We start from the raw sequence: 12,127 nt of genomic DNA on the forward strand, positions 1-12,127 counted from the left end.
ACAAGTGCTTGTGTTAAATACTGCATTACTGTTCTAGGATTGAGGCATGCGCTTGCTTTAACTCCTTTTAAACAAACTTGTTTCATGTTATATTATTTGTTAACATTTCTATAAAGTCTTATAACACTTGTTTGTTTCTATTTATAGTTATGATGAGAACTGCTTTAACTGAATTATAGTTGATATAATAAAATCTTTTCATACAGAGACTGGTATGGAAAACTTCCATGTGTGAGCTTTAAACGGCTAGACTTGATTGATTGTCTGATCTCTATAGCCACTAACCAATTAGTGAATCATAACCTTGATTAACCTCAAGTGTCTGTTTTTAAATATTCATATATATATATATATATATTTTCCTGGTAAGGTCAATGAAAATGACCGCGCTAAGATCCTCTGGGACTTCTACATCCGAACTGACAAGCATGTCCTAGCAAACCAACCAGATATAGTGGTGGTAGACAAGGAAAACAAGAGGGCTACTATAATAGATATAGCAGTACCCAATGACTACAATATAGCCAGCAAAGAAAAAGAAAATGTAGAGAAATATCTCCCTCTTGGAGAAGAGATTGAAAAATGCTGGAATGTAAGAACAACTGTAATCCCGGTAGTCATTGGGGCACTGGGCGCAATAACACCGGCGCATAAAATGTGGCTTGCCCAAATACCAACAACAATCAACTCAGGTGAATTGCAGAAAAGTGCGCTATTGGGAACAGCTAAGATCTTGAGGCGAGTGCTCAAACTCCCAGGTCTCTGGTAGGAGACCCGAGTTAGAGCAGAATTTACCACCCATACGGGGTATCCGGGGTGAGGAAACAAATTTTTATATGTATAAGCTAATTTATACTGCTCCACCCTATGTTGAGCAATCTGATTTTATTTCAAAGTATGATACATTTCAATTATGTGTTGGTTAGTCTATTGTATGGCCAGTTACAGCAATAGAACACTTGCACTTGCCAGTGTTAAAAACTAAAACACCCTTTGCACTGAAACTTAACTCAAAAACACCAGTTTGCACGCAGGCAAGCTAACCACTACAGCACTCAGGCACCTTGCCATACTATGGAATAATCATGCACATACTTATTACACCTGACAATCTCTAATGGTCCATGAGACTGCCAGTGTACTAGAAGAAAAATCCGTGCCCAGACTTCCCCAACTTCAGCTCTAAATTTATGTACATATAGTATAAACTTAATTAAACTCGGTCTACACAGAAATAAATATATTCATTTAAAAGTTAGAATGATGAACGTTGTATAATTATGTTGATTAAAAACAAATTTTTGGCACTAAAAAGTATTCATTATTCATGCAGGGCATTCGCCAACATAGTTCTATATCAAATAGAAAGACAGATAAAACTAAAAAAACTTTGTGTCTTAAATTCTATCTAGATAAATTCCTTGTAGAACATGACCTGATGCCCAAACATAAGAAATAATTTGTACCACCCTGTAAATATCCTTAATAACAATCTATGTGCCTGAAGTGTATGTGCCTGAAGTACAGCCTGCAGTGTATGTCTTTATGAAGAACCTGCTAGCACTTGCTCAGAGTAGTCAATAGAGCCAATGAGAAGAACAGTCTCTTGCTCATCTACATTACATACTTGTAACAAGCATTCATACATAATTCTACCTTTTTATTTATGGTAAGTTATGAGTGATCCAACTCCTCACTAAACAATGCATGATATATATTTAACCTGTATCCACACACTTCCTGTAGGTACAAAATGCATGATTACTTGATCTTAGATGCAGTAAGTGACTAATGTTCTCCGCTCCTTTACATACTAATCAGCTGGGTCAGCTGCATCTACCATGCGCATGACAGGGGTCTCATTATAAATGTAGTTGACAAACTTCTCTTGAGCAGCCCAGTTATTGGCTCCGTACTTTCGCTCAGCGAGCTCAAACAGCAGAGCAATATCAGTTTCCATTCTAACTTTGTGACCTGAAAAGAACAAGCTTTACTCCATCATAGCATTGACTTGTTAAGTGAAATAATACATAATTACTCATTCCTAAAAAGCTTGTGGCTCATGGTTAGTAGGCAACTAGAGACGACCAAATAATTGGTTTAAAAAATTACAGCAGAATATCAAGACATTAGCGTATTTTATGTATTGTACGTATTGCATGTATTGTACGTATTGTACGTATTGTACATATTGTATGTATTGTATGTATTGTACATATTGTATGTATTGTATGTATTGTACATATTGTATGTATTGTATGTATTGTATGTATTGTACATATTGTATGTATTGTATGTATTGTATGTATTGTACATATTGTATGTATTGTATGTATTGTATGTATTGTATGTATTGTATGTATTGTATGTATTATATGTATTGTTATCCTTTTTTCTGTATTCTTATTTTGTTCCTAGAGCCGTGACTTTTTTCCATGTTTTGTCAAATTTAAGAATTTATATAAATACTCTTATCTGCATTACGATACAATGAAGAAACATGAAGCTAGTATATAAAATATTCTTATCCGCATTAGGATAAAATGAAGAAACATAAACGCAAGTATGAATATTTGAAGCGAGGAAGTCTGAGCGGGCAAACTGAAAAGCTCTGATGTTACAGAACTGACGTACACACCATTCTAATGATAGAGGTTTCATATCGATAACTAAACTATTATGCTTGTAACTACAAAGCCATATTTATTGCTACAATGACATCTAAGATTATAGTGATACTTCTATGGCTAACAATCCATATCTATAGCAAAACTGCCATATCAATAGTTGATGTTTTATGTCTATGATTAAGATATGGTATTTGCGACTAACATGCCACATCAATACTAAGGCTTAAGTTAGTAACTAAGGTCCTATATCAATGAGAAAGATCAAATTTCTAGGTATTTTCAATCCTAGTTAATGTTAATCTTATTATTTAGATTTGATCATTTTGCGCTGTGTCATCTTCCAGTCAACTTGTTTGAAGTAGCCCACTCAGTCTTACCATATGGCCTGTCTTTTGTTCGGAGACTTGTCATGCAGGTGCAACACATGGTGAAGAAGAGCACTAGGCCACAGGCAGCGGCTAGTGAGATCCCGATAGAGTCACGCGTATTCGCAGGTGTTTGCTCACAGGTCTCACCAAACCATGTTCCAATGCAGTAACATTTAAATCTAAAATACAATAAAATATGGCAGACTCACATGTAGCTAAATTTAAAGTTATGAAACTGTAATCTATTCATAGATCTATTCATAGAATGCACTGCTGCCGATCAACACAAAAGTACAACATCTGAGGGAGATTATTATAAGAACACCCATTGAGAATCAGAACAATGTAATTTAAAATTAGAATTTAAAAATATTAAAAACATATAATAATTATAATTAATCATGAATAATAATAATAAATAACATTTTAACATTATAAAATTTAAAGAATGAATTATAAAAAATTTGGACAATTAGTTAAACATGAAGAAGCTCAAAAACTAGCTTTAGGAGGAATACAAAAAATGCTTATAGTGGCAGGCATATACATGTATTGCAGGCAAATCAGGTGAAAACGCAAAAAGTCGGTAAAAAAAGTTGGGATTCTTTAGGCTTTAAATAATGCGTGTTGTATATTTGAGATGCATGATAATACATGTTCATGTTCAACATTGTCGGGATTTCACAAGCTACACTGTGATTTTAATGTTTCTTGATAAGATATCCCTCTTACCATGTGTCGTTACATAGACTGTGCTGCAGGGCAGCGAGCTATCATTCAGATTTACTACCAATATCTCAATTGCTGATATCATTCCACCCTGCTGACCTAAAAGAGCTTAAGTCAGCAGGGTGTCATGGTGCATTAATACCAGTACACCAGTAATCATGCGAGATCGCAAAGCAAACTTTGTGATTAACACACTCTTAGAATTAGCATCGGTATTCTTGTTAAAAAGCATCCAATATTGTGGAGATGCTGAAAGCACTTAGCAGCCTGTTTTACTGTAATTACTCGGAAACTGAGCTTTCTCAAAAACTGTGATTTAATAATAGTTTAACTAGAGTTGTCTTCTCTTTCTTTAATATTCTTGTCGTGACATACCCATTGACAGTGTTGTAGCACTCTCCCTCATTTTTACACGGCTCTCCATGACAGCCCGTTTGTGTCTGACTGCAATCACTACCAAAGAATCCGTCTTTACCTAAAACATTTATGGAGACAAATGTTTCCATCATGGGGGTGAGTTTTTAGAGTGGAAACACTACAGAACTAAGAAATTTGAGATGGTGAAACAACAAAAATAAATGACTTGAAATGGTGAAGAACATACAGACAAACAAACATACAGACACATTGACTGTGAAGTCGTTGATCAACGCAAACTCCTTCATTTTGACATTCTGTTCTCTTGCAATCATCTACATCAAACGCGCACTTTGGGCCTGTGAAACATATATGGCCGTTTGTCGTCAGATTATGACATTATCAATGTACGCAGTGGTTGTTAATCAGATCTGTACAAGTACTATGGATTTACTAACTTGTTTTCTAAAATTACAAAATAAGGTTGAAGATACTTATTTTAGGAAGTAAATAACCTACAATATACATACATGTACTTATCGTAGATTGTTAATTACTGTCTATAATTATAATCTATAATTGATGCAGAGATATTTTGATACCTAATTACACATTCTGTCTGAGTATGAGTAATCTCATGCATGTAAGACCAATAGCTAAAGAATAACGAGTTTTAACAACAGGGCTTTAAATACAAGCTAAGCCACAGAAGATAGCCAAAGACAGATCTCTGCTGACAGCATGTAAAAACAGCGAGTCCTCTCAAAGATTATTTGAAGAAGTTATACACAACATCTGAGACAATATCTCTAATCATCAAGTAGTCATCTACATACAAGTTAAAAGTTTTAGCTGTGAATCTATTACTGTGGTCTGTTAAATCATTAGATGACAATATCTGCTTCCATCACCTATTTTCACAAACTCTTCTTAGTAAATCCAGTAGACAAGACTGTTGGCAAACCCCAATTCCATTCTATCTGTAATACCTTAGTACATATGAATAGAAGAGGAAGGATATTTCATGTATATAAAGAGTGAAGGGTGAGGAATAACCTACATCTAACCAACTCAGCTATCCTATTATCTAAGTCTGATCGGAAAACCACCTAAATAATCACCGAACCTGCTGAATCCAAACAGTCACACCTGCGCTTGGTCAAACCCGCACAGGTTCCATGTAAGCAGTAGCCTTTTTTCTTTTGTTGTCTTACATCTGGAGGTACTGACCAAATCTCTCCTACTTTCTCACTATTGTTCAAGCTGCAAGACAGTAGCTCACACCTGCGATAAAGTTGGTACAAGACAGTAGCTCACACCTGCGATAAAGTTGAAACAAGACAGTAACTCACACCTGCGATAAAGTTGGTACAAGACAGTAGCTCACACCTGCGATAAAGTTGGTACAAGACAGTAACTCACACCTGTGATAAAGTTGATACAAAACAGTAACTCACACTTGTGATAAGGTTGATACAAGATAGTAACTCACACTTGTGATAAAGTTGATACAAGACAGTAACTCACACTTGTAATGAAGTTGAAACAAGACAGTAACTCACACTTGTGATAAAGTTGAAACAAGACAGTAACTTACACTTGTGATAAAGCTGATACAAGACAGTAACTCACACCTGTGATAAATTTGATACAAGACAGTAACTCACACCTACGATAAAGCTGATACAAGACAGTAACTCACACTTGTGATAAAGTTGATACAAGACAGTAACTCACACCTTTGATAAAGTTGATACAAGCTTAAACTTTGTACTGTAGTTATATACATCACAAACAATAGAAACAGACACATTTGATCTTGTTTTTTCTTTGTACCTTTTACCGAAGTGAGGAATTTTACATTTGCAGTAATAGTCTTCTAAAGAGTTGGCATTGTTAGGGTTTTTAAAGGAAATACATTTTCCATCATTCAAGCATGGCTCCATGATGCAGGCTTCATCAGGTACACAGAACCGCATTCTAATCTCATCAGTAAGAGTCAGGTTGGCATGACAAATGGCTGTTCTAAATAACAAAGTTTGCTGGATGTATATAACACATGAAAACACGTCATCTCATAGAAAAGAAACTATTTGGCAGTTTATGAGAGTATGATTATGTCATGTATAGGAGCTCGTGTGGCAACTAATGACAGTTGGATTGAGGCATAGTAAGGAGACGATGTCATAACAGAGTACACACTTGCTAGATGTTTGCCATGAGTTGTTGCTGTAAATGCCTGTGATGACATGGAAGTGAGTGCTACAGTCAAATTTGATGAGATCAAATGGGTAAACTGTCATCCGCTCTATATGATCTTCTGTAACAAACAAGTATTTAGTGTAGATAGAACTAGGCTAGAAAGTCTATAAAGTTTGCATAAAGTACAATACGAGGTTGAGCAGACAATATTTCATACAATTAATTTCGTTCATTTCGATAGATATGATGAGGTATTGAAATATTTATTCGCTCACATGTATCATATATTTATTCGCTCATATGTATCATATATTTATTCGTTCATATGTATCATATATTTATTCGCTCATATGTATCATATATTTATTCGCTCATATGTATTCAAACTTTTCAAACTTTGAGCAATCATTATGATTTTTATGTTGTGCTTACTAAAGAGAGTTTTACGTTTATGAGTTGTGTTATAACTGAACTCTCACCAAAAAGGGTTCCTCGGGGATGAGTTGTATTATATTTGAACAGGCTATAGACTGCAACCTTCTTCTGCGGAAACAGGAAGTCACTTATCTTTATATCTCTCAGATAGTATACAGTGGCAGCTGGCTTTAAACCTTTTGTGGTGCCCAGATATCTGTTATACTGCAATAGGTGTCAAATAGTTAGCTCGGAGCAATGTCACTCACGACTCACTAAGGAGATCATCAAGCTGTGCTACACACGAAATTGTAGAGGATGTGTATTCTCTTTATGCTTACCCAGAATGGAGAATAAAGTTGTTTTTTTGGACAGCCGACTGATTCGTTCAAAGTCTTTATACAGAAGACCTGAACGCTTGAGCCCTATAATGACATAGAGTAAAATGAAAGCACACTAAAATATATAAGGAAACCTGCAGCACCAGCTAATCCCAAGTCAGCACCAGCTAATCCCAAGTCAGCACCAGCTAATCCCAAGTCAGCGCCAGCTAATCTCAAGTCAGCACTGATTTAAAGTCAGCTTTGGCCAAATGAAAGGACATGGTTCAATTTCTTTTCATTACATATTTCTCAGACAATCTTGAAAATCTGATTTTTGTTTTGAAATGTGTTCGCTTGTATTTAAAAATGTTTTTGGTCATGTTACTCTCTCCTTCCCATCAATTTCACCTCATTTTTGCACACTTCTTATTGCCATGCAAAACTATTTTAGCCCCTTTTGTTGTAAATGTTTTACAAAGATATTATAAGTATAGCATTCTGTTTAATGACATAAATGATAAACTAGTAATTTAGCTCTACTAGGCATTTCAATTGATCATCACAAATGTCTTCTTTTGCACGACTCAACCCAACCCAACTCAGGCTCAACCCAACCCAACCCATTGCCTACACTCTGCAGAACAATCTATTTACATGTTTAATTCTTTAGCGTGATGCATGCAGTTCTGGTGCTATCGTGAGTAAGTTATGTTGATTAACTTTTTCCAACATAATGCTCTTTGATTGTGAAATAGAAAACAAAGCAAACCCTTTTGCGTGCAAGCGTGTTTCAGCGCGTGCCAGCGTGTACAAGCGTGTGCAAGGGTGTGCCAGCGTGTGCAAGCGTACTCGCACAAGCTAACATGCCTGACCCACCCTTTTGCTCACACTCAAGGAAATAGAAACCAGCGCAGTCACAAAACTACATAAGGTTGAACTCACGTTACTTATATCAGCCGGACCTACAAAAAAGGAGAAAAACTACAAGTGTATGTATTTGTCAAACTCCTTACTTGTCATGCATATGATGTTGTGACTGCAGAACATTATGGCCGGGGCCGGCCGGATTGAGTGTAGGACTGAACCCATCACGCTGTAGCCGAGCCTCCATACCAGGAAAGGAGACTCGCCTGCCGGTGTTTCCAGATAGGACAAATAGAGATGGAAGGAAGCAATAAGCAGGAAGTGGCGCCAATTGCACGGGCATGTAAATAGAAGGTGCAAGTGGAGCTAGCGCAATCCCTCTGCACTATTTTTATTGCTGTGTGTACATTACATTCATGTACTTTTATATATAGTCATAAGATAATATATATATTCTGGAGATTAAACACTCAGTGTTTATTTGCTTTGCTTGTCTTGTGGAAAGCAAAAGGACGGGCCGAGTCTTTTACAATTAAATGATTAAAAAATGGCTGTTATACGTAGATGAGCAGTATGATGACAAAATTTTTACAATTTCTCAAAATTTATTTTCTGACAATTATGATAATTTTTTAGAAATTCAAACTTTTAATTTGCTCCGAGTACAAAGCTGAACTTGCAATAGAAAACAAAATTAATTGAAATCAATGCCTACACTGTAAAAATTTACAGTGGAATATACAAAGCTGTGTAGTTGCGTAAGCCAATGGAATATCAAGAAACATACCTTGGTCTGAAGGGAAAGCATTAATTGAGGGTTTGTAAGTGGGGTCAGTAGCCTTAGCTATGTTTATCAGCAGAAATCCTCTAAGGTCCTTAATCACATCAACGCAGCTCTGGTTGCAGTTTTGTTTATTCTTCTCCAGGCTACTATAACAGAAACAGTTTCTTGCATCAGTTCTTCAGAGCCTCTTGAATGAAAATTGAGAGCTTCATAAAAATGTTCCAAGTTTTGGAGTCATTTCTTATATTAAAGAAATCTATTGTTTCTTTCCTTAATAAACGAAAGCCATAAAAAGCATAGACAGGCGTGAACTACGTGTATTTAAGAGATTTAGACAAAATATTAGTTTTCAAAGGTTGCTACCACATGTCAAAGGGGGTTGCAACGTAACTAACATGTAACATGTAACGAGGGTTGCAACAGACAGTTTAGGAAACCTGAAAAACTAGAAGGAGTGTTTATGTGTTGCAGTTAAAACAAGTGGCTAGCAAATGAGTGTTTGAGTGATACCACCATAATTTTTCATTGAGCAGATAAATGCAGGAAATACAATTTTGATGTTAGTATACGCTAGTAATGAGATGAACAATCGCTGAGACCAGAGCCGGATGCCAAAGAGGAGCCAACACCTAAGCGACCGATGAAAGGAGCTGAGCTCGATGCTGAGCCCCCTTGAATTGACAGATGACACAGCCACCAGTAATACTTCCGGTCGGCTGACGGTAGACTCCCGAGTTGATCATGCTACTGATGGGCGAAACCAAGCAGAGATGAAAGATATAAAAGAAGCCACAGAAGCAAGCAAGATCAGAGCATCAGAAAGTTTTCTGCTATGCGGTTGATTGTATGAGAATTGTTACCTTTATTCTTAAAAATTTGAAAAATACATATTTGTTGCCTCGCACTCAAGCCGTTTGTTTCCTTTTGGAGCAAATCGAAAAACTCGGTTGGTTCCTTTACAGTATCAGAACTGAGTTTTTCTGTTTCTGATACATTTGACATGTTATGAAAGTAGAGAAGTATTGCAACTGATGAGAGTACTTATAGAAGTGAAGAAGTATTGTAACTGATGATAGTGCTTATAAAAATACTATTAACTGACAGCAGGATTTACTTACTCTCCTTCTATGTACCGATTACCCATTTGAAAGGCACTAGCCGCCTGAATCCACTGATAGTACCATTCACCGTTGTTTGATACCACTACATGCAGGTTCAGTGGTATGTAAAACTTTTTAGCTTTAGCTTTTTTCAATCCTTTAAGCAGCTCATCACCGGCTTCTAGCGTATTTGGTATGAATGATGCTACAGGAAATCAAACAAGTTATATTTGTGTTGCACGGTGGAGCTAGAGCAATGTATGTTATTTCAATTTATATTGCACCGACCTAGTGAAGGGCGAGGGCAGACAGCAGATCGAACTACTCAACTACATACTAAACTGCCAGTAAAAAAATAATTTAATGACAACAATAAACAATTAAATTGTCAAATCAAACTAAATAAGTTCATATTTAGATAAAGACATATGAAGCTTTTATATAAATCAATAAGATCCTTATTATTACAGTACTATTACTAGTATTAATTTTGAGCTTACTCAATTACTTACTCATTAGTATTATTTACAAACTAAGTACCCGCACTCACCTACAATATCTTGATGAAAATATTCTGGCAACCTAGCCTCAGCTTCGCCATCGCGTACAGGCAGATTCCCACAATATGCTCTAGCTCCTTTCCAACTTATTAAAGGAGACACGTGGTAGCAAACAGAAACTCTCTCATCATTGAATGTGCCTGAGGGCAATATGTTGCTTTAATGAACTTAAAGGACTACAGAAGTCGCTCGACCTATAAGACTTAATAAAGAGTAAAGGACAAAACTAATCCATTGATCAAATAACCCTAAGATTTGAGTAAGAGCTCATCAGGACTGACTATTAATGCATTCAGACATGTTCCTTGCCAGTTTCATTAAATTGAACACGTATATATTAGTGTGTATATATATATATATATATATATATATATATATATATATATATATATATATATATATATATATATATATATATACAGTAGATGCAGTATGAACAGTCTCTTGCATGAAAGTGCTCAATATTAAAATAGAGCGATGTAAAATTGGGTAAAAATGAAAGTTAAAGTTAAGTTTAAAACAACTTCCACCAGTAATACTTCCGGTCGGCTGACGGTAGACTTATTAGTAATAAAGTTGTTTTAAACTTAACTTTAACTTTCATTTTTACCCAATTTTATATATATATATATATATATATATAGTATATATTAGTGGACTACATCTGGCTATTCTTGTCCATGCACGGTTAGACACCAAGAGATGTATCAGCTTCCTTGTTAGTTAGCTACAACTGAGCATTACTGTAACTTGGTGGAAAACCGTTATGAGTGGCTTGCAACAAATACGGTGCAAACAAAGCGCTTCCCTGAAATGAGGACATACTTGCAAGAGTTATCTACTCTCGCTACAATATTTTGGGTAGTGAAGGCAACTCTTACTATATGTTTAAAACCTTAGAGTTGAAGGCTTCATGGTGAGAACAGCAGCTCTGTGAGTCAAGGCAGCTGCAGCCATTCCTTCTGTTAACACAAGATTACAGGGCTTGAGCAATGATTCTCACCTGATAACCCATAAGGTGACATAGCCTGCAACATGAGAGAATGAAGCTCTATTGTAGGAACTTACCCACCGGGACCCACCCACCAGTACTTCTCACTTCTTCACAATCTAAGGAGTAGGAAGAAAAGAAATCCTGCTCGGCTTCTGTAAACAGGAATATAAACGGTAAGAGAATTCATCTACTGTGCAATAACCGTATAATGACTGTATGATCACTGCATAACGATTGCATGACGACTGTACAACGTCTGTGTGATACCTAATAAGTAATAACGGTCTAATACACAACATAACACATGCTAGACAGACTCCTGCCTTAGTTAAACAAGTTAAATAACAAATCATTTGCAGATACATCCATACTAATGAACTAGACCAGAAATTAGTGGTTTACATGCTTTTACGATATTTTAATAATTAGGTTGAACAGTAGCATAAAACAGAAAATATTGTGAGAATTTTCATTCTTTTTATGACGACTAAATTTTTAAAAAGCTAACTGAATGTATGTGAGTATAAGAGGTTTGCCTGCAATTCTATATAATCTAGCCATGCCTGCTTCATTTTACATACCTTTTACGCTTTCGAGTGATTGAAGACATATCAGGAAGGAGAAGAGCTTGTGAATGCCTCTTTCTAGCATTATGCTCTACTGTATGTAATGCACTACGCATGGACGCAATGACTTGTTTTGTACTTGTGTATATAATAGAGTTACTCCATCATCTCTATATCACTGTCTTACGTTATAGTATATGTAGTATAAATTAGTATAAGATGTACATATATATATA

At 35.9% G+C, this 12,127-nt stretch overlaps 1 protein-coding gene across 1 annotated transcript; it reads right to left on the reverse strand.

The window, feature by feature from the left end:
• Positions 1-1,473: 1,473 nt before the first annotated feature.
• On the reverse strand, positions 1,474-11,976 carry LOC137407278 (uncharacterized). The gene is made up of 15 exons (XM_068093882.1): positions 11,907-11,976; positions 11,418-11,477; positions 10,322-10,471; positions 9,790-9,976; positions 8,675-8,817; positions 7,966-7,985; positions 7,042-7,125; positions 6,766-6,925; positions 6,287-6,404; positions 5,921-6,109; positions 5,211-5,368; positions 4,348-4,443; positions 4,103-4,202; positions 3,008-3,177; positions 1,474-1,974 (listed from the first exon to the last, which is right to left on the reverse strand). The coding sequence occupies exons 1-15, from the start codon at positions 11,974-11,976 to the stop codon at positions 1,814-1,816; spliced, it is 1,866 nt and encodes a 621-aa protein (XP_067949983.1). The 3' UTR covers positions 1,474-1,813.
• Between the last annotated feature and the right edge of the window lie 151 nt (positions 11,977-12,127).

This window comes from Watersipora subatra, chromosome 10, assembly GCF_963576615.1.
Source record: "Watersipora subatra chromosome 10, tzWatSuba1.1, whole genome shotgun sequence".
NCBI classification, from domain to species: Eukaryota; Metazoa; Bryozoa; class Gymnolaemata; order Cheilostomatida; family Watersiporidae; genus Watersipora; species Watersipora subatra.

What these genes read in the sequence shown, in the direction of transcription:
- LOC137407278 (XM_068093882.1), bottom strand. Translation starts at nt 11,976, where the DNA reads ATGCTAGAAAGAGGCATTCACAAGCTCTTCTCCTTCCTGATATGTCTT. An exon ending in TGCTACAACACTGTCAATGG is followed by an intron (nt 3,178 to 4,102) that starts GTATGTCACGAC and finishes ATTGTATTTTAG; the next exon opens with ATTTAAATGTTACTGCATTG. An exon ending in AACAAAAGACAGGCCATATG is followed by an intron (nt 1,975 to 3,007) that starts GTAAGACTGAGT and finishes TGTTCTTTTCAG; the next exon opens with GTCACAAAGTTAGAATGGAA.